Source organism: Limulus polyphemus, unplaced genomic scaffold, assembly GCF_000517525.1.
Source record: "Limulus polyphemus unplaced genomic scaffold, Limulus_polyphemus-2.1.2 Scaffold712, whole genome shotgun sequence".
Lineage (NCBI taxonomy): Eukaryota > Metazoa > Arthropoda > Merostomata > Xiphosura > Limulidae > Limulus > Limulus polyphemus.
This window is the reverse complement of record NW_013666322.1, coordinates 379,801-397,335: the sequence shown is the minus strand read 5'-3', so window position 1 is coordinate 397,335 and position 17,535 is coordinate 379,801. Positions and strand designations below refer to the sequence as shown.

The 17,535-nt window shown below is 30.3% G+C and overlaps 1 protein-coding gene across 2 annotated transcripts in view; it reads left to right on the top strand.

The window, feature by feature from the left end:
• LOC106460117 (unconventional myosin-VI-like) overlaps positions 1–17,535 on the top strand; it is a 125,680-nt gene that overhangs the window by 59,260 nt on the left and 48,885 nt on the right. For both annotated transcript variants that reach the window (XM_013919799.2, XM_022386753.1), the window contains 6 exons: positions 1,217–1,374; positions 4,928–5,019; positions 5,328–5,400; positions 6,812–7,035; positions 7,303–7,597; positions 12,319–12,449. In XM_013919799.2, coding sequence (XP_013775253.1) covers positions 1,217–1,374; positions 4,928–5,019; positions 5,328–5,400; positions 6,812–7,035; positions 7,303–7,597; positions 12,319–12,449 — 973 coding nt within the window. The remainder of the gene's footprint in view (positions 1–1,216; positions 1,375–4,927; positions 5,020–5,327; positions 5,401–6,811; positions 7,036–7,302; positions 7,598–12,318; positions 12,450–17,535) is intronic.

The following is a 17,535-nucleotide window of genomic DNA, read 5'->3' as shown; positions in this document are numbered from 1 at the left end:
CATATGTATAACTAAAAAATAATATTTGTTTCTACATTCTGCATGTGTGAAATTTGATAAGGCTTAGCAAATTATGGCAAGGAGCAAACGAGTTCAAAGTTCGTATCTGGAAGAGATAATTGTTTTCTATATTTCTTTATTTACTATTCTATGTTTTAAGAAAAATAACAGAAATTTAAGAAAATATTTGCAAATAGCAATAATGTCTATACATATATAATGTATTATAATTGAAATGTGAATGTATTTTACAAAGTACTGGTCCACTAGAACTCAGCCAAGACAGGTCATAGCATGAGTGTACCTCATCATTCGACTTCCATAATGTTAGTCAGATACTACTCAAAGGTCAATAAAATAAAAATAATAAATTTTTATGTATGTATAATATTATACAATATAAGCTATTTAGGCTAAACTTTTGTGCTTTTGTGTTTTAATTTGTAGTACTTCTAAAATAAAAAAGCATAATTTATATCTATTTCCTATATTTTTATGGTGGTTACGAGGTTCGTTGAATTGACTAAACCTATACAGATATAAAATAAAGAAAATAACATAAAATATAAAGTTTTTCTGAAAAAAACAATTGATAATTATCTGTAGATTATTAAGATTTCACATATTAAATGAGAAAATCGTCTGATGCATAAAAGTATTTTTAATTTTAAAATCAAAATTATTTTGAACGTTGGACAGTCAACATTTGAAAAGAAAAATTCGTGAGAAAATCATTACTTAAAATATCTTGAAACATGACAAAAAATCTCATATTTTGTGTACGAAAACTTTGTAATGTTTCTGGATAATCTGCAAAATTACGTGAAGATAAGCTTACTGTATTAAAAGTTATAGCATGAAAACTATAACAAGCACAAAATGGTTAAGAGGTTGGTTTATGGGACCGAGCCCATAGTGAGAGAGTTAATCATGTTTGTCTTAATATTTTTTCACAGATCCTGATTAATAATTGCTAACTTGAATACACAATACCATTAATTGTTTTTATAAACATATTAATATTATTTGATTAGCAATTTAGCATAGTTTTATTGTGTTCTCTTAAGACATGCATCTAGGTAAATAGAGGTTTGATAATCTAACCAGAATTGATCAGTTTAAAGTATATGAAATTTTTTTACCATTATTTGGAAATCCTTGTAAGAGATTTTAGCCTTGCACTAAACTTGCTTGAACTAATTATTTTGCACAATAGGGTGCCACTGAAAGTACATGAGGCACAGAATGGTCGAGATGCACTGGCAAAAGCTATGTACTCCAGGCTGTTTGACTATATAGTACACTGCATAAACCAGAGTATTCCTTTTAGTTCTTCTTTCTACTACATTGGAGTGCTTGACATAGCAGGCTTTGGTAGGTTAAAACTAATGGATTTTTTTGCATTTTACATTAGCACATTTCATTCATGATTTGTCATTAAATTATTGTAATTTCAAGTAGAGATATAAAACACCTTGATTTGTTTTGTTTGCTTAAAGTGGAAAAAATTATCACAGAAAAAGTAAATTAGAAATTTTATATACTAACTCTTTCCCAATTTTTTTCTTATCATGATATGTAAATATTATGCAAGTGTTTATAATGGGATTATAAATTTAGTCAAATTTCATATCATTATTTGTCACTTTTACTAAAGATATATTTCTCATAAGGCAAAGATATTAGTAGAAAATCTTGAAATATCTAAATGTATGAGTAATAATGTTTTGTTCAAATGTTTTTTTTTGTGTTGAAACAATCTTGGAACTAATTCTACAACGTAATATACATACACAGTAATGGAAATAACCAAGCAGTACAAGTGACAACAACAACTAATGGCAACTAAATGTTCAGTTGTTACTAGTTCATAACATTGTCAGAGAAAATATGAAAGAAAAACAAATAAGTTGGTAAAATATGAGCCCTATAGTTTACACAGAATTACACCTTGTTTTTATGGTGTGATATAATTTATCAATGAAAAATATGAAATGTTGTTTCAAATGTTCTGTATTATTCCCCACAATTCAACCAAGTCACCTTTTGACTTTCTCAGTTTCTATATAAGTCTATACTCCTCAAGAATGTTTAACTCATATCTTTATGCAGATGAAGCTGTAATTGTGTTCCACTGGCCTCTTTACTGTCAAAATATCATTTCATCATATTTGCAGTGTACTTGGGTTCATTGTCTAACTGGAAGATGAACCCCTTCTTAATGAGTCATGTTTCTGAGGAAGTGGCATAATGAATCATTATCTCCATATACTTGTAAGCAGTTAGGGTGCCATAAATTTTATGTATGTCACCAAAACCATTGGTTAAAGCTTCAAACTTGTACTGATACCCCACCATGCTTCCTGCAGACATTATGCATTGACTATGATACTGTTTTCGCTGCTGTGAAACAAATTGCCATTTATTATTGCTGAACAATGTAAACTTGGATTCATCTTCAACTCTTTCATACCTGGATGAATGCAATCTGTTTCTAGGACAAAATTGCACTATGGAATTAAGAAATTATATGCTTGTAGTGACTTTTTTTTCCACATATTTAAAAAAAAAACTTCAGAGTTGAAGTTTATCCAATAAAAAGTTTTATTTAATTTTATTCATAAAATTTTTTAAATATTGCAAATTTAGACTTTTGGCTCATTTCAGTGTTCTCCCAATAAAGTCATTAATGTTTGGGAACTTTCTGAATTTTTGCTGAGTATAATATGGCACTTGCAGCATTGATTTCAATGCACCTGTTGCATGCTTTATTTTATTACATTGCAAATAAAATACTGGATGAAATGATTAGAAAATTCAAAATATTTTTCAACAGGATGTGTAGTTTCTGTAAATGAAATATCTCATTTTTTATATTTAATATTTGTATGAACTCATAGCTTTGAAATTTTGAAAATATTTAATTATGATAGGGTTTTAAAGCATTTGTGAATTTGTAATTTATGAATGTAATTGCCCATATCTCAGTTTTGCAAAGTGTTAGGCTACTGATCTAAACATGTCATGAAAGCTCTTTTTCTGTTCTTTGTAACTATAGAGTCTAATAAGTCCTCCAGTCTAGTATCCCTTTGCATAAAGATTTTAACAAAGTGATAAAAGCTTAAACTGATGATTTGTTGCTAGGAGAAAAGATATTTGTCAACAACTTCTGATAAAAGTACTGTTCAGAATTTTTTAAAGCTTGCTCTATTATTTTATACTTCATTTCAAGAAATGTTTTTTGTAGAAGAAGCTGGAGTAGATTTAATTGAACCATTTTGCACTCGACCATGTCAATTTCATTTTGTTGACAAGTCTGCTATGTTAGGCCTTGTTTCCATTAGGCCTTATTGGCCTGAGTAACTGTTTGAATGAGCAAAGAAAATCACTAAAAAGAAATGTATCACAGAATATTTAAATGATTACAAAATGTGTTTACAGCTTATTACATAAATCCAATGAATCTTTCTGATTAACAGTTTAAAAAAGTCTGCTTGTAATTTTGGTAAGGTAAGAAAGCTATTTCTATTGTATGCTAGTGATTGTAAATTTAGTTAAGTTGTGTGGGTTGCTTTTATGAAAACAGATAAAATTTACAGTTTTATAAAATAAAATCTTTATATGAAAGTTTTAAAAGAATCTGAGAAAACATAAAAAATCTACAACAAAGGTAGTTATGTTTGTTTCTTAAAAACTTATTACAATGAAATATTTTCAAAATTGTAAAGCAGCAAACTCATACAAATATCACATATGAAAATAAGATATTCTATTTGCAGAAGATACATAATGTATAGAAAGGAATTCTGAAGTTTTTAGTTATTTTTTATTTTATTTTTTGCAATACAATAACATAAACCTTACAACAAGTGCATCAAAAATCAAGTACATCAAAATCTTCATATCTCATAGAGTTAAATAATGCATGTTGCTAGTTTTACTCATTCAAATGTTTGTGGTCCAATCCACATTTCAAATTTTTCATCAATAGTTTTCAAGTGGCTACATGTTTATTGATACTACTTCAGGCTAATGTGTATCTTATGGTTCTCAGGTAAACTTACATCTACATTTAAAGTAAGGTGTTTGGTAAAATCTGAACCTAATCATTGTCCATCTCATAAAAAATATACTTTGAAATACTTAACATTGTGTTTGGAGAGGTTTAATTTTCTGCTTTGACCCTCTTCATGTACCCTCTTTCAGAGCCTTGCATACAGCTTCTATAAAAATATGGGATCTGCCACACTTTTTTTTGCCTGGAGCATCCTTGTCTAGCCCAAATTTTGATTTTAACATGTTTGATGCTTTGCTACTACTGGGCATAGTATGATTGCCAGTACTTTTATAGTCTATAGACTGGTATGGAACTTTCTGATTGGTTGTTACAGCCAATCGCAGTATAAGCATCAGAGTACTGTGGTGCAGTCTGTTTTCATGTGATAAAGGAGTGACATTGGAATCTACCTTTTATACCTTTTCCTCACTTTCTTCATAATTATCTGAAATACCATATATATATATACATATATATGTGTGTGTGTGTGTGTGTGTATAAACATGAGGTTTACATATCATATAACTACATATATATATGTGTGTGTGTGTGTGTGTATAAACATGAGGTTTACATATCATATAACTACATATACATATGTGTGTGTGTATAAACATGAGGTTTACATATCATATAACTACATATATATGTGTGTGTGTATATACATGAGGTTTACATATCATATAACTACATATATATGTGTGTGTGTGTATATATATATACATGAGGTTTACATATCATATAACTACATATACATATATATGTGTGTGTGTGTATATACATGAGGTTTACATATCATATAACTACATTCTAAACTGACAGTTTTTTCATCTGCCAGTTAGATCAATTAGCATTTTGGTTTTCATCTAGAATATTTCCAGAAGAACAGTTTTGAGCAGTTTTGTATCAATTACTGCAATGAGAAGCTTCAACAGTTTTTTAATGAAAGAATCCTTAAAGATGTAAGTTTCAATTTTCAAGTTGATCTGATTTTTTCTTTAACATTGGCTTTTCATATGCATTTCAAATTTAAACAGTTGTTTATCTTGTAATTTTTGAAGTCAGGTAAATTCATTACAAAATTATTGTTAAAAACATACTTTTTGTTTTATTGATGGTATTTTACTAGTATAAAAGCTAGAAAACTAATAAATAAAAATGCTCAACAGATTAATTTGTTACGTTTTGATGAACTTAGACAGTTCAGCTGCCAGTTTGGCTACAACTAATAAAAAGTCCTAAACTTTTTGTTTTCAATTTCACACTTCAGGAACAAGATCTATATGAAAAGGAAGGCTTGGGTGTTAAAAAGATTGAGTATGTGGACAATCAAGATTGCATTGGTAAGAAACATGATTAATTTTCAAGATAACATTAACTTACGAGTATTGATATTTGTGGGTTTAATGTTGTTTGAAATATATAAGGTTAAGAATCCATGGTTTACAGATCTTATTGTATTTTAACCCTTTTACTACTTGTACTATACATCATCACTTCAGGTGCACCTTTTCACCTTTAAATTAAAAAAAATTCATATAATATGTTGTTTGATTCTAATATATTTCTATAAAATTATTGCTAGCAAATGATGTGATTATATTATACTTATCTCAGTTTTTTAATAAACTTTTGTTTTTGCAGCATTAGTAAGCGTTTGAATTCTGCATTTCATTTTTATGGTCATTAGGGCTTACATTTGTTTCTACCAATTAAAGTCAGTAGATTTCAGACTTCTAGAGACAATGTAAGCTGAGCTATAAATTTTTTGGTTGAGTGCAAAAATATTTTCCTCCCAGCAGGGTTTCAAGAAATGAGCATGTGTCTCAGCTTTAAAAATAGCTATGCCCTACAGCTAAAAATGGGTGTAAATGGTAGAAACTAGACTGCAATATTGGGCACAATTTTCACTCATTCCAATCAAGAAATTATATATTCTGTCTTTTTTACTTATAATTACAGAATATGTAATTATATTATAGAAAACAAAAGACTGGTGGATACATACATATAAGGTTTTAGACAAACGCCATATAGAAAAATAGAAAATCTAAAATTTAAGGATGTGTTAACTTTCTTTTCTATAAAAACTGTTTTACAACAAAATTTTAAAAGCTATAAATTGATACAAATATGAAATCAAATTATATGATTTTGTTAATGCAGAAACTTGACATTATTGTAGCTCAATTTGTGAATTTAGAAAAATGTATGAATGAAATTAATGAACATGAAGAAGGAAGAGTTAAATGGTTAATATCTGTGTGCAGGGCTTGTGGAATACCAGGTGCCAGGTTATTATATTGCTCAAAAGTTTGATCTGACTTTTTAAAATTGTTTGTGAATTTGTCATTAGAAAAGGTGTGTTTTTTTCAAATATACAGTAGTATTTATGATATCATTAAATATCACAGAAAAGATTTGACAGATTTCAGTTTCCAGTAAATATTAAGGGGTTTCCATATTGACATAATTCTGCAGACTTTAATATTTCTGATGTTTGACTCCTAGCCAGTAAATTTGTGTTGGCAAGTATATTTTCAATTAGAAACAGTTGGTGCTGAAAGTTCCAAGAGTTTTATATAATTCTACATCTCACACAAAAGATTGCATGAATGCTTTACCTTCAAAGCATTGTATACTTTAAATTGCATAAAAATGCTGTGTGTGTATTTTGTTTATGTGTAAAATGCATAACTTGCATGAAATTGAAAACTGAATCAAGTTATGGTTGGGTCATGATTTTACTTGCAGATCTTCTAGAGGCAAAAGGTGTTGGTATCTTTGATCTTCTGGATGAGGAAAGTAAGTTACCTAAGCCTAGCCACAGTCACTTTACAACAGCTGTGCATAGTAATTACAGCAAACACTTTCGATTAGCTGTGCCACGAAAGTCAAGACTTAGGGACCATCGCGAAGTGAGGGACGATGAAGGATTTCTGATTCGTCATTTTGCAGGAGCTGTCTGTTATGAAACAGTATGTTTCATTCTCTTCTTTTTCAGACTAGTAAAGAAAACTAATTACAGGCACAAGTTTAACTTAACAAGCAAAATGTGTAAATTTGTATAAATGCTGCTTAATAACTGTTGCCAATGAATAAAGGTATCTAACAGGAGAAAAAATTAATATTGTTTAAAGGTTATATGACATAATCTACAAAATATTTATATTTAAGATTGTGTTGAAAATTTTAATCAGTTAAAGTATGTATTTCAAACATTAATATTTAATTTTTTTATGTAGGAAAAATTCTTAGAAAAGAATAATGATGCCCTTCATGCCTCACTAGAAGCATTGATTTTAGATGCTAAGAATGTGTTTCTGAAGCAGCTATTTTCTGTTGATGCAACTACTAAGACATCAAAAGGCAAGCTGACCTTTATCAGTGTTAGTAACAAGTTTCGTTCTCAGCTAATGGAACTGATGACCAAGCTTCGCAGCACAGGAACACACTTTATTCGTTGCGTTAAACCTAACTTACAGATGGTTGACCACAAGTTTGAAGGTGGTCAGATTCTAAGCCAGTTGAGATGTGCTGGTGAGTAGGCCTACTTGAATTTTAGCTAAATTATGTAGTTTCTGTTCTTAGTTTTTTTTATTACAAATAGATTTTAGGTTAAATGGTAAGTTAAAGAACAAAGTATATAATATCCAGTAATGAAAGCACTAGTGATAGTTAAACAGTAGCTACAAACAATGGGCAATGATAACTAAATGGTGAACCTATCAATGGTACAGAACATTATCACAAAAGTATAAAAGAAAAGCAAATCTGTTATACAATACATTAGTATTTATTTGTTAGTCCTTTGCTCTACACAGAGTATTACACACTGTTTTCATGTTGTCATACTGTTTATCATTGTATAATTGTGGAATATTGTTCAAAAAGTCCCTTATTATTCCCAAGCATCATTTTCTATAACAGTGTCATAAAACTCTCCTGACTGTTTAGTTTGTGAAGGAAAAGAATCACAAAATCAAGTGAAACAAATCATGCAACTTGTACGATATTGACGTTGAACTTCTGTGCATGTACTAGTTGTCATGCTATTTTAATGCAGCATAACTTGCACGGTTTTACTAACAGGTGGTGGTGACATCACTTCAGAAAACAGGATACTGCTGGAAGTTCAAGACTAGGCGTACATAATTTGCATAGCATAACATGATAGAGACTAGACATGCAGAGCTCTTGCAACATAAGATGAAAAGGCTGCTGCATCACAAAGAAGCATACAATAAACAAATAGTAAAGTAATAATAATAACATTAATAGTAATAATAAATGTAAAAGACACACTTCATTGTATAATGTTGTTGCAACAATTTTAGCTTTCTAATTGGTCATGCAGTGCATGATTTGTATGCTCTGACTGCATGCCACTGACGTACGTTTTTTACATGGTTTATTGGATACTTGTGCTTTACAGTACATGTGTTATAATTAAGGTAAAGTGTCTGTATTGTTGTGTAAGTATCTGGTCACCCCTACTTTTCTTCACAATTTTGATTCCATTCACAAACTGTAATTAAATGTAATGTTATCTTATTTTATTCACCAACATTTCATGTAACCCTCTCACTATAAGAATGTCAAACTGTACATGTCACACCTTTTACATAATTGCACTCAAAATTTAAATAAACTACTTAATTGTCAATGTATGTGAATAAACTTGGCATCAAGGCATAGTTAGTAAATCAAATTTTAAAATTAAACAAGTTTTAAGTTCTTAATCGTATAAGGAAATATTTACAAAAATCCTCAATGTCCCGTAGTATGAGAATTGTGACATTTGTTCTCTAGGTCTTTCTCCTGCTCTAAATTATTTACTACCTTTCTCTGAAGTACAAAATTTAATGTAAATTACTCATTATAATATTGATATTACATAGGCAAACTCTAATTTTTATACCCTTCAATCTTATTTGTTTACGGAATCATCAACTAGAAAATCAGATCCAGTTTCTGCACCCACCTGTTAAATCCTCTCTTTCACAAATTGCCAGTAATTTTCACTGATGCTTTATACTATTTTATTTGCAACCAATAGAAAGGCAAAGTATTAATCTGTTCAATGGCATAATAAACTTGTTTTTCAGTACAGAGTATTGTCAAATTAATCTTCAGTTTGGAAGTTTATCTTGTTGTTTTCAGCTTGAGCAGCAAAGGGAATTAACTTAAACCCTTCTTAGTTAGAAAGCCAGTTAAATTATAATAGTTTTAGGACATTGTTTGATTTTTTGTGTGTTATCATTGTGTGTTCTTAGGTGCATTATTTAAGTAAATAATAATTATTTAGTGTGACATCCTTATAAAGAAAAGTAGGCTTAAATTTCATCAAATAACGGCTGCAAAAAACGAGGTAAAAGGTAAGTACTATACTTCTTGTTTTTCATCTCTGTTCTTTATTTATTGTTATAAAAGTAACTAAAATGTAAAAATAGGTTAAATAATGTTAAATAATGAAAAACAAAATAATAATTCTTCATGAGATATGCTCACGAGCTCCTCTCGTATGTCATGTCATTCCATATAGTAATATGAGCTATAATTTTGTTGAGTGATTTACAACTTGTGTGGAAAGATTATTAATTAGACACAGTTCAAAGGGCAATAAAACAATAAAATTAAGTATAAACAGATGTAGACTGTTATAAGATTTAAGTTATTTAGAATAAACAGTTTTAGTTTCCTGTTACAATCTGTAGTTATTCAAGAAAGAAAAATGAGAAATTTATATTTATTTTGTATTTTTTTATGGTGGTTACAAGGTCATTAAAATGAATCCAGCTTATATGGAGCTAGAGTAGAGAAAATAACAAATAAAATATAAAGTTTTACTGAAAAAACATTTGATATTTATATATGGGGTTTTTAGAAGTCACGCAAAAGAAATTTGAAATTTTTCAGAAGAAAAGCATTTTAAATCTTAATATGAAAATCATTTTGCACTGGGAGCAGTCAACACTTTGACTGCATATATTCATAGACAAATGTTTGGTAGAATTAGTTGACTAAAACAATCTGAATTTTTATGTGCAAAAGACTTGTAATGTTTACTGAAAACTGCCAAATTTTGTGAAGATACATAAACCATATGGTTACTTTGTGGTTACAAGGTCAGTCATATTGACTGATTTCATATGGAAAGAGTTAAATACGTTCTAAGAAAGCAAATATTTAACTTCCTCAACCGTTGAAGTTAAATAGTTGTTCCCTATGGGCTACTCACTAATTAAACTTTTCAAGTTGAAGAGTTCGTCAGTTTAAAAAGTTTATTGATTGAAGTATTATCAAAAGTTATATTGTTACAATCTATATATTCAAGTTACTTCTCAGGCAAAATTTTAATGAAGTATATATCTTTTCTGTCCATTGCTTTGCAAGATGTCAACTGGTACTAATGTTCCAATTTATACATAATTACTGATGACATAGTACACACATTCAGAACATAGCAGCAAAATGATTTGAGGAGTGCCTCCATTGAAATAAGTAATTTACGTACAAATGTACATGATCATAATTGAAGTAGGAATCAGATGGAAAATCTAATTTTGGTGCATAATAAATGGAGAAGATAATTCTAATCAAAGAATCAACGTTTAGGGATTTGAAAGAGTTTAGTAATCTGATTTTGCAGTTTTATATGTTAATTTAATTTTGTGTCACTTGGAAGTATGTACTCATTTAAAATTGCAAGTAGAAAAAATTCTGACTCACTTTATGGAAAATTCACCAGCAAATTGCAAGAATGCAAGTGCAAAATTTGGCCCTGACTCCTACAGCTCAGCCAAGTTGTTTGATCACTTTTTGACCTTTTCAGTTTTTACGTAAACCCGTACAGTCACAAGAACAATCATATAAAAACTTTGTGTTGGTTAAGTTTTTCCTGGGAGTATTCTGTTGGCATCTTTTCACTCAAGATATTGATTCACCACATTTGTTGTATATATGTGATCATTGTCTTGCTAGAAGATAAATCCCTAAACATTGAGTCATGTTCCTAAGGAAGTGGCATAATGAATCAGAATTTACATCTAGTTGTCAGTAGTCAAGAGTGTTTTCAATATTGTGTCTATTACCATCATTGTTAGCTAAGATGCAGAACCAAACTTGTACGGATCCCCAACAATGCTTCACCATAAATGTTGTACATTAATTTTCATACCATTCACATTCTACTCTTATCTGTAAAATAAACTACTGTTGATTGTTTTTATGAACAATTTTAACTTGGATTTTCCATTTTGCTAATACCTCTGTTTTTGGCCTGATGCCCATTTCAACCTTTCAGTTTGACACCTCTTCTCGGCAGTGGTTTTCACACTACTTTTTGCTAATTTTTATCTTACTGTTATCAACGTAACATTTACATCTCTATTTGCAGCTTAGTTGTTGGCAAGGTATGTATTCAACCAATGTAAATTTCATTAAAAACATATAATACCCTGTGATTTGTAACATAATTGTGACAGTTTTGCTTACCTTCATCAGAGTGTAGCTTAAGCTTCTATGAAAATATGGGTCAGTTACAATTTTCTAATATACCTCTCATCAGTATTTCAGTCTTGAGAGCCATGGCTGAATTCACATTACTGCTAATAAGTATAGTATGACTACCTATACTATTATAGACCTTATATTGGTGTGGAACTTTTTCATTGGTCAGGTGACAACTAATCACAACATCACCAGTACATGTCTGGTACAGCTCATTTTCAAATGATCAGGAGATGCATTCCTGTTGGATTTGCTTTTTATACCTGTTTTCTTCACCATTTCTGGTGTTGTCTCCAACACTATAGTAGTGTGTATGTATATATATATTTATTTATTTATTTTAATATACGTGCATGCACACACATATATATTAATATTATTTGACTTTTCATCATATACTTTTGTAACCTGTATTCAAAGGAATGAAAACTAAACATTATTCTGCTGGAAATGGCTAACTTATGGAGTTTCACCAAGTACTGACAGTTTCATGTATCAGTTATGTAAAATATATGCTTTATTATATATATATATATATCTTAGTACATAGATTTTTATGGATACAAAAAAACCATGGTAGTTGGCCAACAGACTGTTTTTGGAAAATCTCCGTTTTATTTATAACAAATGTGTATATCTGAATGTTACATATAAATGTATTATGTTATAAGTTGTTTGTGTGTTAATACTTATTTGATCAATGAAAAGTGATTTGAAATATTAAAATGTTTCTGGTGTTCCATCCTTAGGTATGACATCTGTGTTAGACTTGATGCAGCAAGGGTTTCCTTCACGTGCTCATTTTACTGATTTGTACAACATGTACAAGAAATACCTTCCTTCCGAGTTGGCTCAACTTGATGCACGACTCTTCTGTAAGGTTAGGTTAACATCCTCTCTATTTTATTTTATTTCACCAAAATACTTAATAATATTCATTTCACAAGTTCCATCTTAAAATTTTTCCTCCCAAAAGTCATCATAAATTAATACTTAAAAAACAAGCATTTTATAAAAGATTATCTCTTAAGTGAATTTATACCCCATAGATACTTATTCATTTTCTGGTAACCCTTTGAAAAACTTATTGCCAGTAATTTGGTTTTGTTTGCAGTTAAGACTGTAACTGAACAATCACTGCAGTACTTTGGGCTTAATCAGAAAACATGAATTTCAGATGCTACATAAATAAATTTTTGTCATTAATAAATTGTTATTTAACATTACAAAATAACATAGTATAAAATCAGCTAACTTTAGAATAAAATACAATTGTAATATAATTTTCATACAAAATACAGGTAAAATATGATATTTCTGTAGAACAGAACAGGAAGAGTGAATTACAGTGTACACCTATCATCACCGAATGTTCAGATCCATTTCAATAATATATGTCATAGATCTTCGTAAGTTTCTTTTAGGTTATTTTGACTTAGCAAGTCATATTAAAAATGAAATTTTCTTTCATAAACTCAGCCCACCCAGTGGCTGAACAGTAAGTCTGAAGGTTTATAATGCCCATAGTGGGCACAGCACAGATAACTAATTGTGAAGCTTTGTGCTTAACTACAAACAAATGAACAAACTTCCAATAAGATGGCTCATCTCCATACACAGAACAGCTATTTTTCATAATACACTAAATGTCACCTCTAGCTCCTTTCCAGCTTCGTAGTGTCTAAACATATTTGCAATAACACAATCCAGAAGAACATAAAAAACATTTTGTTTAAAATTAACTTCTGGGTTCAGATCTTCCTTCTCGTTACAAGATACTTCATCTGAGAACTTTTTCCTTATTTGATGCCTTTTTTGTGGCAGTATGTCTAACAGTGACACCCAATCAAGTGTAGAAGCAACAGATTTTGCTTCTGACCAAATTGCAACACAGCTCTCTCAAATATTGGAGTTCTTCAATGAGACTATTAATATTTTCTACGTCAATATCTAATGTCATATCTCTGGTCTAAAGAATTTTGTTCTCAAATCGATTGCCAAGAGGACTTTGAATCAAATGGATGCCATTATAATACACTCAAAAGAATTTGTATACTTTTGAATGCCATGTCTGTCAGCACGTGTTTCTACCATTAGATTAAGATCTTGCAATTCATCTAAGGCCTTATTTATTCCAGGAAGGTGCATAGCAAATGCTTTAATGCTGTCTATCCTAGCAGACCATGTGTCTGACATGCAGTGCAGTGAGCATCCAACATTCTTTTTAAAATTTCCCATCTTTGTGGACTAGAACTTAACAAGTTATACAGCCTTTGAACAATTTCAAAAAATGTAATAGCTTCTGGGCAACATTCAGCAGCATTTACTCCACATAGATTTAAGTTATAATAAGTGCATGGAGAGTATATAGCCAACGATTGTAAAATCCTCTCATGTTACTTCCATTGTCATAGCCTTGGCTGCAGCAATATGAAATCGGTATATTATGTTTGCGGAGAGTATCACATATCAGTCTTGCAATTGCTTCGCCTGTCTTTTTATTGCAATCAGTGAATTCAAGAAACCTTTCTTTGATCTCGTACATTTTTGTTTCATCCTTGTAACAAACATAACGAAGAATGAACACAGTTTGTTGAGTATATGCTGAGTCAGGACTTGTATCAACAATTATAGCATAATACTTTGAGCTTTTGAGTTCGGAAAGAATGGCTTTAATTACTATTTCAGCACAGCAATTGATGAACTTATTTTGACTTTGTGGAGACAAATAATGGACTTGTAATTTGCTATTGGAAGCTTGGGAATCATTTACTTTTTGTAGATGCTCTTCAAGAATGGGATCATAATGGCTGATCAGCTCTGAAATACCAAGAAAATTGCCATTTCTTGGATCGCCAACAAGATGACTCTTTTCTCTAAGGGCTAAGCCTTTTTCTTCTAGGAATAACGTTACATCTAAAATCCTAGGCAAGATCTGTTTCCAGAGAGTGCCTTGGCTTTGAATATTCTGCAGCAATAACTGATCTAATGTTGATTCAGAATTTTTACATTCTTCAAAGTTACACCATTCAGCATAGCACAATTTTTGACTCAGGCAATTTTGATGCTCAAGAATTCTTTCATGTAGCTTTTTCCAATTTTTCTGAGTGGAATACCCTAAAGCTGAAGTTAAGAAAGAATGCTGCGAAGATGGCAGCTTACTGAAAAGGTGACAGGGAAAGCAAAATGGTGCTCGTCTTTGACAGCTCCGCACAAACCAATCTGTTGGTATAATTTCACCATTTATCTGTTTAGTATTAAGAATACTTAATGAAAATGAATGCTGATTTACATCATCACGAAACACTGCAGGATAAGGTTCATGACCTCTTTGAACTGCTTCCTCAGCTTGAGTTGGTGTTAGATTTTCTGTTAGTATTAATCCAGTGTCAAAATCAAACAGTTTTTTATCTGTTATGTCTTTGTTTTTTGCTGAATGTTTGTTGATGTCGGTGTTACTTTCAGTTGTGACTGTCTGCTTTTTCACTGTATTGTCAACCATTTCATCTTGTCCATCAGTTTATGCTATGTTACCTTTTTTTATGCAAAACCAAGACTTTTAAGGGTTCTTTGTTTTGTAGATTCATTTCTCTCCGTTGCAGCTCCAGATTTATGATGTTAATACATGATGAAGGGCTGAAAGAAATGAATACAAAAATTATATGGCCTTTTGTTTTATCTGAGGGAGGGACGAAAATGGTATTATAAAGTGTAGTAATGTTAATTAGACAAAAAAGGTTATCAATAAGAATAATTTATAAAGAAGAAATGAAGAATGTAATGCTCAATAAATAAAACAAGTTTTTACAAATATATTTTTTAAAAATTGGTATAAAACGAGTGCATAGTACTTACCAATTTGAAACATTTGCTGCAATGAAGCATCCAAGTATCTATACAAAGCATGTGACAAATATCACATAATTAATTTAAATATGAATATGTGTTTGTTAAATAACTTTCAGACACTCTTACACTGTTTTAATATATGCAAACCAGTTACCATTTTACCAGACTTTGCTATAACTTATAAGATATGCCAGACTGCAGCTGCCATAAATTAATTAGCACTTGGCAACTGCCAGTTCCCCTGTTTGTTTCCGTAGCAACTTGTGTAAGAGTGTCTGCAGATGCCTAAAAAGGAATGCAATAAATTTGTCTTCATGAATGATCTGGTATGTCATACACTTATGTATTATAGTTTGCACCGTCTAACAATGAAATTTATCCTGCAGGCTGCAAACTGTAATAATTTGCAAAATTCCCTTCACTAATTAAAATGATAAAATTTATTAATATAGTAGTCATCCCTTAACTCTGTACAAGATATGTGAACTAGTGACATAAATTCAGCATAATTTTAGTTCCCATAATATATCTTCTAATATGCTTTATGTATATTTACAAAATTTTGAAAACTTTTAGTAAACATCATAATGCTTTTGTAAAGGAAATGTCTGAATTTTTTATCAAGTATTTTTGCTAAAAATTGCTTTTTAATGTTTAGGGTCAAAGGGGTCACTGCTTTGAATGACCAGTGATTTTTACTTTAAGATTAAGAATACTTTTCTCCATCTGAAAATTATCATATTTCTTTTGTGCAATCTCTGAAACACCCTAAATAAATTTCCGCCTTTGTTTTGTGATCAAATTTAATATTTTATCTGTTATATTCATCACCCTAACTGTCTGTGATGTCCATTGTTTTGACCAACCTCGTTCTAACTCAACAAAATATACCAAAATTACCTTTTTTCTTTCTAGAATCATTTCGAATTGTAGGAGGAAACTTTGTTTACAATAAGTAACATAAAGTTATTGATATTATACATTTGTTTTTAATTGAATTTTATTTTTAAAGCCCTTTGAACCGTGTTTTTCAAAATTCCTGCATTACAAATTTTCAAGTTTTGCGACAATAAGCAACAGATGATATCCAATCAAATTTCCCAGTGCAAAGCTTTGTGCAAGCTGTTAGCCCTAGCAAGCATACTTCATGAAGAATTATTTGTATTTTTCTTATAATTTTTATTTTTTTATCTTTCCTAATTTAATCTTATCTAGACTAAAAAGTTTCTCATTTTTACATTTTTTTCAGTTTTATAACAATAAATAAAGAATACTTAAGAAGAACAAGAAATACAGTGCTTACCTCTTGAGTCTTCTACTTTCCCTTACTAGTCCTGGATTATTAGCTCTAAAATTTTAAACTAATGATACTGCTTCTCAAAAATATTTATTACTTAATTAAATAACATGACAATGGACACAAAATAATAACAGGTAAAATTTATACAATGTCCTACAATATTCATAATTTTTCTAGCTTTCTATCTATGCGACAGCAGCCTTTCAAAATATCGTTAATTTCCTCAATCTGTCCCCCCCCCCCAAAAAAAAATTTCAAATTGGAATTTATTTACAGCTTACTCTATTGGTATTCTATTGGTTACAAACACAATACCTTTAAGCCTGAAAGAGATCTTTGGGGTTATAGGAAAGAAAGGGTTACAAAAGTGGGCATGACATGTGGGTCCCAAAATTGCAGGAGATAGACTGAGTAGACAATAAGATTTAAGGCCATAAAATTTTATTTTAGCTCCAGAATGTCAATGGGATACAGATTACTTGACAGCACTTTGAAGAGTTATTGCAGGGGTTGTAAATAAGTTAAAGGAAGCCTACGTCTTAGACAAGTGTGTCAACATTTTCACACTAAGGGAGATTAAACATTTTTCTAAATATTTCCTTATAAAGTTACGAACTTCAAACTTATATAATATTAGAATTTGGTTCATTATCTTTGTATTAATGTCAAGTTTATTTGTATACCATGATAATTAAGTAGTTTAAATAAATCTGAAATGCACAGTTTGACCTGCCTGTGCTGAAAGAGTTAAACTAGTAATTTTTAATACAGTCAGTTGCCGGGCCTGAGACATTGGTACCCCTTGACCCCCCCCCCC